Raw genomic sequence first — 18,453 nt, forward strand, 5'->3', positions numbered from 1 at the left:
GCTAACAAACACATCTCTGTTAATTTAAAATAGAAATAATGCTGAAAATAAAAATACCCAACACATTTTTTTAAGTACAAAATACATAGATTTTTTATTATTCCAGTAAAAAAGTAATTTATATAGTAAACATGATCTAAAAATACAAATTCTGTCAAAGATAATCTAAAAAAAAGCCTCTTCTCTATATAAATATGTAGGCAGCAGTTAAAAAAATCCCCAAATATACATAAAAGCAAGATATAACTTTTATGGCATCTCTAACCCAAAAACCCTATATAAAACATATTTATAATTTACAGCAAAAAAGAAAAAAAAAAATATATGAACATCACTTTTAGACAGCTATGTTAATTCTAGGAGGGCCAGGAATAGCGGTCCCTTTAGATATATCAAGTTGGCTGTACTCGTCAATTAGGGAGGATAAAGATGATAGAGCATCCGTGAAGAAGCTTTGTTCCATGCCATCCACTTGTAGATAATGGTGCAGATGAGCCTACAATAATGGAAAAGGCCTCATTATATCACTAATATGGTTGACTAATTACATTTATATAGTCCTGCATATACATATACCAATCTCATTTTTGCCTTTAGAATTCAGCAAAAAGATATGACCTTGCTCTCCTGGTCACACCGGTAGTCCATGGCTGCTGGGCCAAGGTCCTGTGAATATTTTTGCTCAACTCCAGTTAAAGCACCACTCTGGCATTTTTTTATTTTATTTAAAAACCAGAGTGGTATCATTATTTTGCTGTTCTCGGCAACACGGTGGTCCTCTTCTGCAGGTTGTGACCTGCCAGATCACTCCAGTATTTGCTGTCACTTTTTAATGTTAGTCTACGAGAGCCAGAATGAGGCCCACCATAGACTTACATTGAGACCTTGTGCCCGTTAGCTTTGACTTAGTGTCAGTCAAGAGCTGCGGTCACAAGATGTCCTAACAGGACTCGAGCAGTGCTGGGAACAGCATAAGACAGCAGCTGGTAAATATTTTTACTAAGGGGAGGGAACAGACATTAATGATACCACTCCAGCCTTAAAATAACACAAAACACTGGAGTGGTGCTGTAAGAGCCTTGATATACTTCTCTAAAACTTGCTTTTTCTTAATAATATTAAGAGTGTAAAATATAATATTCAAATTTAATTGACTTTCGTGAATTCTCCTATTACAAATGACTGCCGTTCCGCTTGTTGAAGGTGTTCAGTTGCAAACAGCTCCCCTTTTTCTTAATTTACAATTAATGGCATCAGCTCTAAAACATGTACATCCATTATAAAAGAAAGCATGTCTTGATATCCTGGGATATTTAGGAGAAATTACCGCCAGCCTTTACATACATACCTTTTTTCTGTACAGTCTAGTAAATCGGTCTCGGAGGTCTATAAACGTGGGTTTCACACATGTGTTGTTTGCTAGTGCCAGGAGGGAATGAGTATGCCCAACAGGAGGGACAGAACACAGACTTGTCTTCCATCCTTCCTGGTTCCAGGAGACAAACTGCAGTGAAGGCTTTAGTCTAAAATAACAAATAATATATTCTTCTTGAATATGCAAAATTAGTAGTGATGTAAAACATGACCTAACATGGCAAACCAGTATCCTGACCGTTAGATGTAGGCTGGCATATAACAGATGTCATTTATATCTGTAGGTTAAGTCCAGCTGATTGTTTCTTTGGTAGAAATGTGTTGGGGTTATTACAGCTAGTGACCAAATAAGTATTAATTCCTTCCCAACATGGCGAATTTCCATTTTTTGCATTTCCATTTTCTTCTCCGCTTCTTCCAAGCTCTGGCAAAAATTAAGAGACCATTGCAACATTTTTCAGCTCTGCGGCTTGATTCATACATCCTTCGCGAAGAACAACCTGCCCAATTCCAGCCTTGCTGAAGCATTCCCAGATCATCACCGATCCTCCACCAAATTTCACAGTGGGTGCCAGACACTGTGGCTTGTACGCCTCTCCAGGTCTCCGTCTAACCATTAGACAACCAGGTGTTGATCTGGGGATGCTTCAGCAAGGCTGGAATTGGGCAGGTTAATCTTTGGACAAATGAATCAAGCCACATACAAGGTTATCCTGGAAAAACAAACAGTTGATTCCTTCTGGTCAGGCAATGTTCCCCAACTCTGAGGACTGGTTTTTCCAGCAGCACAATGCACCATGCCACACAGCTAGGTCAATCAAGGTGTGGATGAAGGACCACCACATCAAATCCATGTCATGGCCAGCCCAATCTCCAGACCTGAACCCCATTGAAGACCTCTGGAATGTAATCAAGAGGAAGATGGATAGTCACAAGACATCAAACAAAGAAGAACTGCTTACATTTTTGTACCAATATTGGCATAAGGTCACCCAGAAACAGTGTGAAAGACTGGTGGAAAGCATGCCAAGATGCATGAAAGCTGTGAATAAAAATCATGGTTATTCCAAAAAATATTGATTTCTGAGCTCTTCCTGAGTTAAAACATTAGCATGGTTGTTTCTAAATGACTGTGAACTTTTATTTTTTTATTTTTTCAGGTCTGGAAGCAATGCATTTTTTTGTTATTTTGACCATTTCTCATTTTCAGAAAATAAATAAAATGTATTGCTTGGAACTTCGGAGACATGTTTTAAATGTTTAATAAAAAAAGACAAAAAATGGTTTTATTTTTTCCCTTTATTTAAAAGTTCCCTTAGGAGACTTGAAGCTGCGATCGTCTGATCGTTTGTGCTATACAGGGCTTCAGCACGGATACACAGTATATGGCAGAAATCATGATCTCCTATGAACGCTGGCCACGAGTTGGTGTTCACAGTAGTATTGTAATGACAGGAACGCCACTCCATCCAAGGCACATGAGGATTGATTAAATGAGTCATGCGTGGGGAAAGATGCGGGCTCAGGATGTGAGTCAGGGACACGATATATGATGCAAATATATTTCATATGTTGTGAAGGGTTTAAAGAGATTGCCTCATCATCTTACATCTTAAATGAGTAAATTGCAAGGTGCTTGTTAAAATATGTAACGTAATTTAACAATTTTATAAAAAAAAAAATCCTCTCCACTGTCAAAAATAAATGGACTTTTAATGTTCTAGTGTTCTCGTTGCCTATGTTACCAACTTCTGGAGTCTATAAGTGATGCCGGTCTCCTAAGCAAAAAGTGCAGTTCTTACAAGCTTTTTGCTATAGAGCTGGAAAACGCTGTTCTGAAACAGGCGTGATTGCTGGATCATCTTCAGTGCCTCTGTGTGCCTTCAAAAGTGCAAAGACAACATTGTCTCTGCTTGCAGTATCAGAGAGTGTCCAGTTCTGGCCAGAGGCTCAACCATGCCGCTGGTCCGAACTGCCAATTAGGAAGGCGGGAGACTGGGTAGCGTGTGGTCTCGAAGATCGAACATGAGACAACCTCTTTGAGCCCTTTCCAACATATCGAGTATGTTTGTATCACACTATAGGTCACCTTCTTTGATGAAAACGCAGAAATTGAGCTTGCATCACTGCTGATAGACATGGACTGCTATTCAGCCAACATCTGCCTCCAACAGCTGTTATTAACCTCTTAAAGGCCACTGTCAATTTGTAACAGCGGAATTTACAGTGTTGGGGGGAGGGGTAATGTTTAGCGCACCCATTGGCCCCCTCGAATAGCGATTGTATAATGCCGATGGGGTGCTATGGCAGCGTCTGCTGTAAACCTCATGCCTTCCATTACATTTCTTCTGAAAAGAGAAGCATGTACCTGAGCTTCATAAAAGAAAATGATTTTTACTATATACTGTGGTATTGTAGTATATAGAACAAGTGATTAGGTGATGGCAGGTTCAAGTCCATTAGTGTTTAGCATCTGTTACAACTGATGACGTACATTTAATCAGCCATCAAGTGCCTCTAACAGCTGCGGGTGGATCTGTGTTCTACCTGAAGCTGTTAACCAGTTAAATTCCTCTGTCAATCATTGACAGTGGAATTTAACACGCACAGGCCGGAAGCGTGTCACAAATCCCACCCATCGGCACCCGTCACGCGATTGCGGGGCACCGATGGGTAGTCATGACAGTCAGGGGTCTAAAAAAAAGTATCTATTCGTGTTTGGTATCTGCATACTCATACTGACATGGTGACTAACATTGCCAGGTCTGTTTTACCATATAGTGAATCCCAGCTGCAGAGATACATAAAGAGATGAAGAATGGATAAAAAAGTTGACCTATCCTGCCAATCTCTGTCAGTGCAACACTACGGTATATGGACATTATTGAGGACATCTCCTGTTTGGAACAAATTTGTAGATGCCAAAGAGGAAAGACACTGACAAAATGCAGCTCTTGCTCTGGTGGCCTCATACTCTCCATGTATCATTTGAGCAGCCATTCATCTGAATAGGAACCATGTCATACTATACATTCAAAAGAAAATGTGCAATAATGCATTGGACTGCTTTATCAATAAGATGACATATAATCCCATCTTACCATTTACACAATGGACCGAAGTGTTATACAAGTATACTCCTATACTAACCGTTCAATATTTCTGCGAAGGTCTGATACATGGACATTTCCCCTCACCATCAAAGCACAAGCCAGGTAGAGATTGTGTTTAGGGTCTGCTCGAATTAACTGATGATCTTTGTTAAAGGCATCTGAAAACATCTGATCCAACCTATACATGGAAGACATGAAAGCAACAGTGATGCAGAATGAACATGAACAGAATGCCTCTTATTGTATTATAATAAACTCTGTAATAGGCATTTAGATTCCGAGTTATATTCTTAAATCGGAAACTGTGTCCCAGACATTTGGTCATTACCTAAAAATTTCTCGGTCATCTAATCACAAAATGTCAGCAAACACTAACGACTTTCTCAAGGATGACAACCTAAGAAGGTCTGCATTTAGGAACTAATGATTGAATGAAGAGAAATGGTCTGCAAATGAATACAGTTTGAAGAACATTCAAACAGCTTAATAGCCATATTAAGGACTGGTATGTAGGCCCAGTAGAAAAAAGATATTTCTTCAGCCTGTAGCCATCTAGATTGGTAAAGCACATAGCTGGAACAAGCCCTTTCTAGCTGCATGAAAATTCTCACGGTGCTCGCCGTGATTTCACTGAGGTCACCGCAGTTCATGGGACCGCTCACAGAGAAGTATGGGAACGCAGCTTCAGTTACCGGCGGTGACTTCTATAATGTCACCGCTCATCACTTAAGCGGAGCTCGCAGAACCTCATTGTCTCATGCTTTTCAGCCTGGACAGTCACATCTTGGCACTGTTCAGGTTGAAAACCAGATATTGCAGAGATGCATTACGGCGTGGAACAGTATGGCTAATTTTCACGTCAGACAGGTAAGGGATACGGTTGTTTATGATTTTTTTTTTCTACAGGGGGCATGGGCAATGGAGGAATACCTTCACGTCGAGACAGATGAGGGATTTATTCTTGTGGTGTGTTTATTTACAGACTTACTATGGGGTTAGTAATGTGGGCACCTTATAGACACCTCTCCATTACTAACCTATGGGCTTTATGTCACCTGACAATACAAATACATGCGGTTCTCAAGTTATATAGCAAAAACCTGTACAGATTCCTTTTAATAACATGCCAAGGTGTGTAAGTGCGGGTATTTACTTACTACTGAATAAAAAAAAGATATTTTGAAAATTTTGTCTCCAATTTTTTTTCATAATTTGAATTTAGTTAATAAGTTTATCCATCCTATGATTTCCATAACGCCACAATTGTTAATTCTTGGTGCTGCAATTTCAGTGTTGAGGAGTCTATATACAGATATTAGCTGGGTACAAAATAATACCAGCTACCTATATACTACCTTAGCGCCTCTCCTGTATAAAACAGAGCAGCTACACGCACCACTCACTGCTATTATCATGGTCACTTGTGAAGAACCAGCACAGTATGTGGCCCATCTATAGTTGACCATAGGTCTTACCTTCTTGTGGGCACATTGACATCAGCCAGCGTATAGAGAGGTGTCAAACTTGAGGTCAAGTAATGGAGATGAGGAAATGGGACCAAGTTCATTGTGATTTCATTCAGATCCATATTAAGTGGTCCTTCAAACCTCGCAGAGCTGAGTGGTGACAAAGCACAGGTAAGATGGGATTATATGTCATCTGATTGATAAAGCAGTCCAATGCAGGTGTACAGGCATTTAGACTGTAACACTGATAAAGGAAGCTTTTACCATTATATCAGAAATATTTGTATTTCTTTTTAAATAAGTATAGTAATATCTGCACATAGGAAGAACTTGGTAATTTCTATTTTATCACCATTTAACATAGTAACATGCTGTGCAGTGATGAAGGTTTCAACTAAAGCAAGCAGCATACTGATATGTACATTCAATGTAGCGTGTATAGCAGGCAGGTACAACATAAGCATATGGCCCACCGAACAATGTTGTGCGGTCCGCGGAGCCTTCTACCCATATTCAGATGTGAATACAGTTGAACATTGCAGCGGCAGGAAAGGGGGAAAGAAATAATGTGGCAATGTGGGACATTGTGGGCCAATCTGGAACATTACGGAGGACATTATTGGCCAATCAGGGGGTAATGTGAAAGGGGGCATAGTCGTATAGTTGTCTTTATAGAGAACTATAACATTTTTCCACTTGTAAAGCTGTTACCTTACTAGAGGACTTAATATACAGGTATTTGCTCCAATGAAGATGTGTGGATACCACCCCCACCTCCAGAGTTGAATAAGAATGGCAAATGCAATAATATCCTTTGAATTGATGTCTTCAATAAATCGGTGGTGCGGGGGATATCCACACTTCTGACAAATCTTCATTTTCTTCGATTTTGATAAACCCGTGGATCCGCACCAGCTGAATGGCAACGTAAAATGCGTAATATCATGAATTAGGTTAGCATAATCCGATATCATTATCTTTATTGTTTATCGGATAAGACCCTATTTGCGCTACTTTCTCCCTAGCATTTTAAGTTTGCTCCAGTGTTCCCCAGTATGACCTGGTGAAATATCCAAACTAGCACATTTTACACATTCATTCAAGGTATTTCTCTGGGCAATGGGGATGAAGCTGAAGAGAATATTAGGGAAGAAGGTGCATGATGAAAGCAGGCTGTCTTGAATTTGTAAATCCAGGCTAATTCTGGATACAACACAAACTACATGAAACACGTTACCTGGTCAGATTGAGGAGTAAGTTAGCCACTATGTTGTTCATGGCATCAAACGGTTTCTCGTTTTCTTTAACACCACCTTTATTAGAAGTCACAAGACTATTTGGTTTCACAGCTCCAAGCTTTCCAGAATTTGCCATCTGATTAATTTTATTCACAATGTCAACTAACGACTAAACAAGAAAAAAAAAAGCTAATAAGTATAAAACACATAAAATAACAAACCAAAATTAAAACCAGGGCTGTGGAGTCGGAGTCGGTAGAAATGTACTGACTCCAGCTGTAAAAAAAATGTATTAATATTTCATAATTGAACTTTCATATGAATTTTATAAATGTTACTCAAATATATGTTCTATCAAACTATGAACAACAGTGATAAGCAGTTCTGCTGGAGATAGAGACATTTCTTACTTCTTGTGTGTCACTGTTCTCCACTGCCCTTATCTAATCTTATACTTGGTTAACCTCATGCTGCCCCAACCCCCCTACTTACAATATATGAAAGTGAAAATGTGTTGCAAATTCTTAGTAGTAAAGCTCCTCCTCTAGACTAGATGTTTACTAGGTGTGCGTCTTCCAAGCATCTCACAGCTGCTACTCAGAAGAGGAAGACTGTAAGAAGTATTATCCTTTCAACAAACTTTGCATCAGTTAACTGTGAGTACATGAGGAATAACAGTATTACTGACCACTATATCAGTTGTACGACCTGGCAATAATTTTGTACAATTGTTTTTTAGGAAAAACAATTGTCATTTGGATTGTGAATGCAGAATTAAAAACCTGAGAATGTCAAAGAAGCGTCACATTAAATCAGCTGTATTTGAACATTTCACCATCACTCAAGATAGAAAACATTATGTCTGTCAGTGTATGACAAATGATCCAGACGAAAACAAATGCTGTGAAGCCAAGATCAGTGCATATTCAGGCAAAGACAAAAATGCTCCTACCAGAGCTTCTAATCTAAAGAGACATTTACAGCGCTTTCATCCAGAAGTACTGAAAGCAGTGGATGAGAAAGACTGCATCCAAACCAATAAACCAGTGCCCAGCTCTTCCAGCCAAACAAAGGAGCAGAGAACTTTGCAGCCATCAGTTGCAAGATATTTTGTCAGTGACAAAGTTACTGTGACAATGACAGTAGATACATTTAAAAAACAGATCATAGAGCTTGTTGTAAAGGATAGTGTGCCTATTTCATTATTTTCACGACCAGCTTTTGTGTGTCTGAATGAGGAAATGGCCTGCAAGCTTGGTGTTTCTCTGGAGAGAGAGAGTATTAAAAAATTAGTAATCGAAGAAGCTTTTAAACAAAAGGAAGAACTTAAACTCTCAAGGGACGCTTTCTGTTTCTTAAAATGGATGCCTGCACATGTCACAGAGTGAACTATTTTGCCATCAATGTCCGATTAGTTTGTGACAAAAATGAAATAGTTACCAAGACATTGGCAGTAAAAGACACCAAAGCTCGTCACACCAGCGAGTTTCTCCAGGTCTTGGTGGAAAAGGTTCTGCAAGACTATGAACTTAAAAAAGAGCAAGTTCTTTCTGTCGTAACTGACAATGCTTTAAATATAATAAGTACTATTAAGCTAATGAATGAGAGTAATGATGGTGACCAGCAGCTAGAAGAACATTCTGGGTCCACAGACACAGAAATGTTTGAAATAGAGGAACACAGTATTGTAACTGAGGAGCAAACTGAAGTTGCTTCAGATGAACAGCAACATGATAGTTTAGATGATCTTGTTGAAACTGTGTCAATATGTTCTTTCATTCATCACATGCGCTGTGTTGTGCATACGCTACAGCTGGCTATAAGAGACAGTCTGCAAGAAGGACATGCTGCTGCACTGATTGGCAAGGTGAGAAAATTGGCTACTGTTGCCAGAACCCCTAAAGTTGACTCAATTTTGAAGAGACGTGCTGGAAAAGGGGCAATTATTGATCAAGCCACACGATGGGGTAGTACTTACTTAATGATTCAGCGCTTGGTTGAACTGAAAACCTTTCTTGTAGACATGGCTAACCCTCAACTGACGCTAAATGAAAGTCAGTGGAATCAGGTGACTGAGCTGGAAAAATTGCTAGAGCACCCATTTACAGTGACTAAAAAATTACAAGCAGAGGACTTAACTCCAGGTATTTTCTTAAAGGAGTGGAAGAACCTGATGTTTCGCCTGTCCCAAAGAGGAGGGTTAATTGCAAGTGGCATTGCTACATCAATGAAACGGAGAGAGGAGCTACTATTGCAAAATAACATTCTTTTGGCAGCTGTTTATGTAGACCCAATGCATCGGATTCTTCTAGATAATCAACAGCTAACTAAAGGAAAAGAAGCTCTGTTTGAAATAGCAGTAAGGATGAAAGGGTTGCAGAACAGTCAGGAGGAACAAGAAGAATTTGGTCGTCCTGCCACATCTTCACCCTCATCAACTGATGAAGAATTTAATTTCGAAAAATATTTGGATCACAAGGACCGTGCAAAGCGTTCCCGCATAGAAGAAGAGTCATCCCTATCAAAGAACACAGCCAGTACATTTCAGCAGAATTTTTCATGTGCACTAAAAGAAATTGAGAAATTTGACCGTTCATCAAAAATAACAGTGCAACAAGCGATTCCTCTGTATCCTGACATTGTCAGAGATGTTGCCCGAGTGGTTACTGCTTTGCCACCATCCCAAGTTAGTGTAGAGAGGTTGTTCTCTGCTCTCAAAATAATTAGATCAGATTTGAGGGCATCCATGAAGGAGGATCTGACAGAGGCAATACTTTTTCTGAGGACAAATTTATAGATTTCTTCTTATTAACTGCATAACAGTGTTTATTGCATATTTACTTACAAGAGTTTAGAAAAGTTTATAAAAGTTATTTGCTATATTCTAATTGTATTCTAATAAATATAGTTTTTGCTCTAAGTGGTCTGATTACTTATATGATGGTGAGAAACTGAATAAGCACGATGTTAATATTTTACAACAGTAAATTTATTGTTACGAATTGGGCATTTATGAAGGAGTCAGAGTCGGAACCTGATAAAATCCAGGAGTCGGAGTCGCAACTGTGGCTTACCGACTCCACAGCCCTGATTAAAACGCATGAAACACACACTTTATATACCCTGCACAAGGTTTTTCCACAGTAATTGGGATCGGATACTAGAACTAGAGAAAGCCAAGGAGTTCTGCCTCCGGCCAATGACTCTGGCATGTACAAATTTCATTCTCCTGTTTTCCTTGGTGAATCTGGTATATGATGCTCCCAAAGTCACACTCCAGTGTCCTTTCTATGAGAAAGCACTCTTAGGCTACTTTCAGACATAGCGCATTTTTGAGCGCTATTTTGCGGGCGCTTTTCAAAAATGCGCAATGTCATTTTCGTCTGCCGGCAAAGTGAATGAGAAATTCACTTTGCCGTTCAGACACACCGCAAAAAAACGCGGCGCTTTTGTCTGCAAACACGCCGGCGTAAAAAGAATTGACATGTCAATTCTTTACGCAGCGGCGTGTCTGCGTATCCCCATAGGGCCCCATCTTACCGTCCACACACAGCGCCTTTGTCCTGGGTGTCGGCGTCTTTGTACGGAGGGGTTGACACCCAGGACCGGACGTGACGTCGGACAGGAAGAGGGAAGCCCCCGCCCCCCAGAGAAGCAGCATGGAGTCCAACAGAATGAGCATAAACGTGGGGCTGCTGATCGATTTGGTATGTGTGTGTGTGTGTGTGTGTGTGTGTGTGTGTGTGTGTGTGTGTGTGTCCCCATGCGACGCTAGTGCCACCATTGTGCTAAGTCGCCGTATGGGACTACTACTCCCATCCGGTATTAGGATGGGAGAGTTGTCCCTGTGTCCGGCGACTTAGCACAATTGTAAAGTTACACAAAACACCTACACACAATACACATACATGACACACAGTACATACAACACATAACATAGAGTATATACTCACCAACAGCACACTTGTAGGCGAAGCCCTCGATCCTCCAGGAAAAAATCCAAAAATAATAAACCAAATTCATACTCCCTGTCCGCAGAATCCATAAAACGAGTGTCCCACGCCGATCGGCTGCTCTCCGGCGATACACTGCCAGGAGCGAAGCTCCTAGCAGTGTATCGCGTACTGTCCCGGAGTTCAATGACTCCGGCGTCTCGGTTAACAGCAGTACAGCTGTGTTGAACTTTCCCACGCAGCACTGCCGTTAAGCGAGAGTGCCGGGGTCAATGACCGCCGGTAAACTCGCTCGCGCATGCGCAGTGACACACCGACAGGAACTATGGCTCCTGTCAGTGTGTTGCTGCAGCCGTGGAGAGCAGACATATCTCTGGATGTGTCTGTTCTCCATGGAAAATCTTGATACGTGGCACTTAAATATGTGGCAATTAAATACGTGACACGTGGCACTTATACGTGATACATGTCACTTAAATACGTGGCACTGACATACGTGATACGTGGCACTTTGATACGTGGCACGTGTCACTTAAATACGTGGCACTGAAATATGTGGCACGTGGCACTTTGATACGTGGCACTGAAATACGTGGCACGTGGCACTTTGATACGTGGCACTGAAATATGTGGCACGTGGCACTTTGATACGTGGCACTTTGATACGTGGCACGTGGCACTGAAATACGTGATACGTGGCACTGAAATACGTGGCACGTGGCACTGAAATACGTGATACGTGGCACTTAAATACGTGGCACTGAAATACGTGGCACTGAAATACGTGGCACTGAAATATGTGGCACTTAAATACGTGGCACTTAAATACGTGGCACTTAGGGAACCTGTCAGGCAAATCTACCCCCCTATCCTAACACTATACCTGTCCCTCCAGTGTGTATTGTATTCTGAGTCATAAAGACAGGAAATGACCTCAATGACTCTTTTTTCCCCCTTTTTTTTTTTTTCAAACAAACTTTATTTTCAGTACACAATGCTGAAAAAAACGCAGCTGCAAAAAACGCAGTGTGTGAAAGCAGCTGCGTTTTTTGCCTGCGTAAAAAAACGCAGGTAAAGCAGCAGCAAAATACGCGCGCGTAAAAATACGCAGCAAATATGCTGTGTGTGAAAGTAGCCTTAAACGGACGTACAAATGACAACTTTACTTCCATCATAGTCCCTCTTTTAAACCTAATCAAAAAATAAAACAAATATAATAAAAAATTGGCTACACTGAAATTACTAATATTTTTGTAAACAATGACTTGGAATATTGAATGGGAGACCATCTTTTTTTACATCTTAAGACAACAAATTAGAGAATATTTTATAGTCTAGGCTACAGCATATATATATATTTTGGACACGAGTGAAGACCAGTGATGTTCACCCTTGTATTGATGAGGAGGTGTGATGGAGTGAGAAACGCTTGAGTCATTAAAAGGTGCATCAATCAGGATATCTGCCAAGTGGTATGTACCTTTGTGTGCCTGGCCACAAATATTACTCCAGTCAGTGACTGGAGTGAGATTTCTGGTGTGAGAAATGCATTGGCTCATCAAGCTTTAGCCAAGTTGCTGTGTCATGCCACTGTTCCTCACCAGCCGCTAAATTTCTGCAACTCCATTGTTCAACAGTGTAATACCTTTGATGAATAGCGGTCTTAATATTTTAAAATCAAACAATTGATTAAAAATCTTACTTGATTTTCTATGGGCAGCACGCAGTCAGCATGTTCTGTAAGTTCCTTCATAGCTAAGACGCTGTTGTAGGGAGATGTGATCACGTCATCCTCGGCTGATGGATAGACAGATGTGACAAATCTATACACTTCAGGGAATTCATCCTTTAGTAGATTCAGTACAAATGTACCTAAGCCTGAACCTGTGCCTGCAGCCAGAGAGTAATTACAGGACAGAATCAGTAGAGAATAAAAGCCACGACCTACTAGGACCTGCCACTATTCCAGACATGACACGCAGTGAAATCCGCAGCATGCTGCATTAAAGGGGTTGTCCAGCCTGAAATGAAAAGTCTGCACTGTGTGCAGTGAGGATTCGCCAGTTTCTGAGCTGAGACCGGAGGGTACGTATGCGTTATGCATACTCCCGGGCAGAGCCTGTCTAGTGGGCACAGCTGTGCTCCATACACTTGTATAGAGAGAGGATTCGCCAGTTTCTGAGGTGAGACCGGAGGGTACGTATGCGTTATGCATACTTCCGAGCAGAGCCTGTCTAGTGGGCACAGCCGTGCTCCATACACTTGTATAGAGAGAGGATGAGCCCACCAGACAGGCTCTTCCTGGGAGTATGCATAATGGATAAGTAGCCGGTCTCAGCTCAGAAACTGGGGCATCCTCGCAGCCCACGAGCCGTGGGGATTCATAAGTCTTATCAATTTAGACCGGACCGCCTCTTTAACTTCGCATTTAGGAAGCAAATGAACATGGTCTTTAAAGTTACAAATTACTATCATGTTGTTTTACACTTTTACAGCAATCTCAGTCGTTTCTATTATTTGCAAAGAAAAGCTCATATATCTTGGAAATCTTTAGTGCCAACATTACAGTCCATTCTAATAAATGTTTAAAAGTCCAGTTCTCACCTCCTCCCATAGAGTGAATCACAAAGAAACACTGCAGACAATCACACTGTTCGGCTGCCCTCCTTATATTCTCCACAATTTGCTCTCGATATTGGCAACCATACATGTTGTGGCCAACAGCCCTGCATAAATATACAGATATGTAAATATGTATGCGATCGAGTCTTCTTTCTCACTGAAATCCCCATGACATTTTTGCGCTTTATTATGAAAGATCAGACCTGACAATATCATTAAAGTTAATTCATTCCATTGTATACAAAAAAAAGATTTTTAAGCTTCACATTTTATATCCTAGGTGTGTAAGCCAACATTTTATTGACACTATTTACTGATCCTGTTAATTTATGAACACAGAGATATCACACATGGATTTTTTAAATTAGTTTTTACTTGTTAATTTTCAATGGGGGAAAAGGGGAGTGATATGAACTCATATTTTTCGTTTCATAGTTTTTCTTTGTTTTTTACTTAAGTGGTGAAAAAAAAAATCTGAAATTTGTTAAACCCCCTCCCCCCCCCAAAAAAAACCACAACAATTTTTGCTTGTGTCACCATTTCCCGAGACCTGTAACATTTTCAACTTTGGGATATGGGGCTGTATGAGGGCCTATCTTTTGCGCCGTGACGTAATGGTTTTTACAGATACCATTTTGGGTAGATCTGATGTTTTGATCGTCTCTTATTGCATTTTATTGTAAGGTTGCGGCAGCCAAAAGAAATGGTAATTTTGGAGTTTCAATTTTTTTTTACCGTTACACTGTTTACTAGTCAGATTAATTTATTTCATATTTTTGATCAATCGAACTTTTACGAACGCAGCGGTGCCTGAAATGTATATTTTTATTGTTTTATTTTTAATGAAGCAATAGAGGGGAGGTTTGAACTTTGTATTTTTTTATATTTTTTAAAAACTTTTTTTTCCACTTTTAGGGTAAGTTCACACAGGGCGTTTTTGCTGCTTTTTTTTCTCTGCAGCAAAACCTGATCTCCTTGGCAGGAAAGAAGCTGCATCAAAAATGCAGGTTTAGGTGCGTTTTTGGTTTGTTTTTTTTCTCTTTGTCCATGCTAATGTCCTTGGATTTTCAGCAGCAAAAACGCAGCAAATAATGATATCTGCGTTTTTTGCTGCGTTTTTTCCAAGACCCATTTAAGCCAATGGGTGAAAAAAGCTGAAAAAACGCTGAAAGAAGCGACATGCTCTATGCCCAAAAAATACACCAAAGCACAAAATACTGATCATACAAAAAACCAATGTGTGTGCATGAGATTTCTGAGATATCATAGGCTTTGCTGGTACTGTAAAAAGCAGCTGAAAATTAGCATTAAAAAACGCAGCAAAAACGCCCTGTGTGAACTTACCCTTACTGTATTTACTAGTCCTTTTAGGGGACTTGAAGCTGTGATCGTCCGATCATTTGTACTATACACAGCATTGCTATGTATAGTAAAAATCACAATCTCTTATGAAGGCCAGCAATACAGGCTTTTACAGAAGTATAGTAATGATAGGCACTGGGGTCTTCAGCAGATCCCTGACTATGATGGCAACCCATTGGCACGTTCGTGAGGTGATATCCTGTTATAGCAACCCATGACGCAGACCCCTGCCTGTGCAAGTCAAATGACTGTCAGAAACTGACACTGGAATTTCACAGGTCAACAGCTAACAGGTTAAAAGTCTAACATCTGTTAGAGGCAGATGATAGCTGAATAATTAAGCCATCATCTGCCGTGAAAGCCCATAAGCGGAGCCAGCATCAAAGTAAGGTAGTCAGCATATGACATATCACGTCATATGGTCGGTAAGGGGTTAAAGGAAGGTTCTTGTGGGATGCCACTGTATAGAACAGCATAGCCAACTACTGTTTTCTATCCAGTAATAAATTACACTCATACCAGGTAAATAATGTGTAGTAATTATGTACACTGAGAACTATCCCTCTGTATACAGGAGACCTATGGCTAAAGTGAAGTGTGAACAGAGCCTAAGGCTGTGTACACACGTTCCGGATTTTTTGCTATAAAAACGCGATAAAACCATGAAAAAAAACCGCTCTCATTAAGCATCCTATTAAAAGAATGCAATCTGCATTTTGTGTGAACATGCTGCGTTTTTTTCCTGAGCGGAAACGCATTCCGGGAAAAAACGCAGCATGTTCATTAATTTGCGGAATCGCGGGGATTCTGCACACATAGGAATGCATTGATCCGCTTACATCCCACATGGGGCTATGCCCACCATGCGTGAAGTAAGCGGATCATGTGCGGATGGTACCCAGGGTGGAGGAGAGGAGAGTCTCCTCCACGGACTGGGCACCAAATCAGTTAAAAAAAAAAAGAATTAAAATAAAAAATAGTGATATACTTACCTTCCGATGGCCCCCGGAGTCCTCCCGCCTCTCAGCGGTGCACACGGGGCTTCCGTTCCCAGGGATGCATTGCGCGAAGGACCTGGGATGACGTCGCGGTCACGTGAACGTGACGTCACAAAGGTCCTTCGCACAAAGTATCCCTGGGAAAGGAAGCCGCAGCGTGCACCGCCGAGGAGATTGGGTGACGACGGAAGTGAGAATAACCATTTTTTAAACTATTTTTAACATTAGATCTTTTTACTATTGATGCTGCATAGGCAGCATCAATAGTAAAAAGTTGGTCACACTTGTCAAACACTATGCTTGACAAGTGTGACCAACTCAGTTTTCCAAGCGATGCTACAGATCACTTGGAAAACGCTAGCATTCTGCAAGCTAAAAACGCTTGCAAAACGCTAGTGTTTAGCGGGAGTACGCATGCCAATTCCGCATGCATTATACCCGCGGTAGGAGTTGCGGAATTGCCGCGGAAATTTCCACGGCAATTCCGCAACGTGTGCACTTAGCCTAAAAGCCATCCAAGTTCCTGCATGCATTGCAGTGGAGCTGCCTGGATTGCTTGAGCTCATCGTTAGCCCCTGATCACGAACAGCTTCAGTGTTACAGCGCTCCATAACAGGAAACAAGCAGAATTCGGAACCAAACGCTCTGTCTGAGCAGCCAATAAAACGTAGTTACGTGATAAAAAAAAAAGTATACGTACCAATTATTTCCTGATCCTGACACATCAGTAATGAGCTGTGTGCTATCAAACAAGTCCCGAAGCGGCCCTTGCAATATTTCATTAACCACTCCTTCTTCCATATCTACTAACACAGCCTAAAGACAAAGAAGACCAGTATTGCACTTATGTAAAGAATAAACACAAAACACGCGTGTTCACACTGGCCATTAAGCAAAAGCAAACAAAACCTATAGGAAACAAAAAGATCATATACCCTGCTGTAACTAAAAAAGCAAAAGTGTATTTATGTATTTAAATAACACAGGGTTCTTAGTAAACACGGTTTTTGATTTAAAAAAAAAAAAAAAAAAGCATAAAAGCCATCACACCAGTGGCAAGGTGACCCCATTCAGGACCGTCCTACACGGTCTAATATTAAAACCTTAAAACGATGTGGGAGAATTGGACTCAGTGTGAATAAGGGTACATAAAGGCCTGGGTCACTTACTCTGGACTCCTCAGCCTTTAAATAGAGTTAGCGAGTTTATTAATATTTCCCATACGTTCCGGAAACAGAACTGTAAGCTACTTACAAATATGATGTTATTACAGGCTTAGCGCTGAGGTCTTCTTCTCTGTAGCACCACCCCCTATTTAATCTTCTCCCATGTGTGCATGGCACTTCAGTTCTCAACAAATCTGTTGATGGGTGGCCATATAACCAGGCCCATGCATCAGCACACTTCTGGTGAATGGACATTGTCAAGGGCAGGAATAACTAAATGCTAATAAGTGGTTTATAGTACAGTTTACACCACATTTACGATAAGGTGCTAACCCCAACAAAAGTTTTAGAAAACATTTCACATATCATAATGACGTGTCAGAAATTACAATTATCAATGTCATGCATGTTAAGGTTCTCCAAGATTGACGAACAAAGGTTAATGCTATGCCCCTTTGGTAGTGTTTAGTTGGAGGCGAGGTTAATGTGGTAGGGACTATTAGCTTGTGTACAGTTCTGTCCCTTTGTCTCAGCAATCAGAGACCAACCCGCTATAGTAAAAACCGCTCACATACTATGACATGCCAGGTTTTTTGAAAAGTGAGACACACTTTACAGCTAATTGCATTAGGGAATTGTGCTAGAAACCATGGCCAAATAAACTGATATAAACCAGGGCTGTGGAGTCGGTAAGCCACAGTTGCGACTCCGACTCCTGGATTTTATCAGGTTCCGACTCGGACTCCTTCATAAATGGCCAATTCGTAACAATAAATTTACTGTTGTAAAATATTAACATCGTGCTTATTCAGTTTCTCACCATCATATAAGTAATCAGACCACTTAGAGCAAAAACTATATTTATTAGAATACAATTAGAATATAGCAAATAACTTTTATAAACTTTTCTAAACTCTTGTATGTAAATATGCAATAAACACTGTTATGCAGTTAATAAGAAGAAATCTATAAATTTGTCCTCAGAAAAAGTATTGCCTCTGTCAGATCCTCCTTCATGGATGCCCTCAAATCTGATCTAGTTATTTTGAGAGCAGAGAACAACCTCTCTACACTAACTTGGGATGGTGGCAAAGCAGTAACCACTCGGGCAACATCTCTGACAATGTCAGGATACAGAGGAATCGCTTGTTGCACTGTTAT

At 40.6% G+C, this 18,453-nt stretch overlaps 1 protein-coding gene across 3 annotated transcripts in view; it reads right to left on the minus strand.

Moving 5' to 3' along the window:
• Positions 1-57: 57 nt before the first annotated feature.
• TUBE1 (tubulin epsilon 1) overlaps positions 58-18,453 on the minus strand; it is a 39,894-nt gene continuing 21,498 nt past the window's right edge. For all 3 annotated transcript variants that reach the window (XM_077289485.1, XM_077289486.1, XM_077289488.1), the window contains 8 exons: positions 16,827-16,942; positions 13,749-13,870; positions 12,847-13,034; positions 7,191-7,360; positions 5,963-6,103; positions 4,525-4,665; positions 1,349-1,523; positions 58-496 (listed from right to left, as the gene is read on the minus strand). In XM_077289485.1, coding sequence (XP_077145600.1) covers positions 338-496; positions 1,349-1,523; positions 4,525-4,665; positions 5,963-6,103; positions 7,191-7,360; positions 12,847-13,034; positions 13,749-13,870; positions 16,827-16,942 — 1,212 coding nt within the window. In that variant the 3' untranslated portion in view covers positions 58-337. The remainder of the gene's footprint in view (positions 497-1,348; positions 1,524-4,524; positions 4,666-5,962; positions 6,104-7,190; positions 7,361-12,846; positions 13,035-13,748; positions 13,871-16,826; positions 16,943-18,453) is intronic.

This window comes from Ranitomeya variabilis, chromosome 2, assembly GCF_051348905.1.
Source record: "Ranitomeya variabilis isolate aRanVar5 chromosome 2, aRanVar5.hap1, whole genome shotgun sequence".
In the NCBI taxonomy this organism is placed as follows: domain Eukaryota; kingdom Metazoa; phylum Chordata; class Amphibia; order Anura; family Dendrobatidae; genus Ranitomeya; species Ranitomeya variabilis.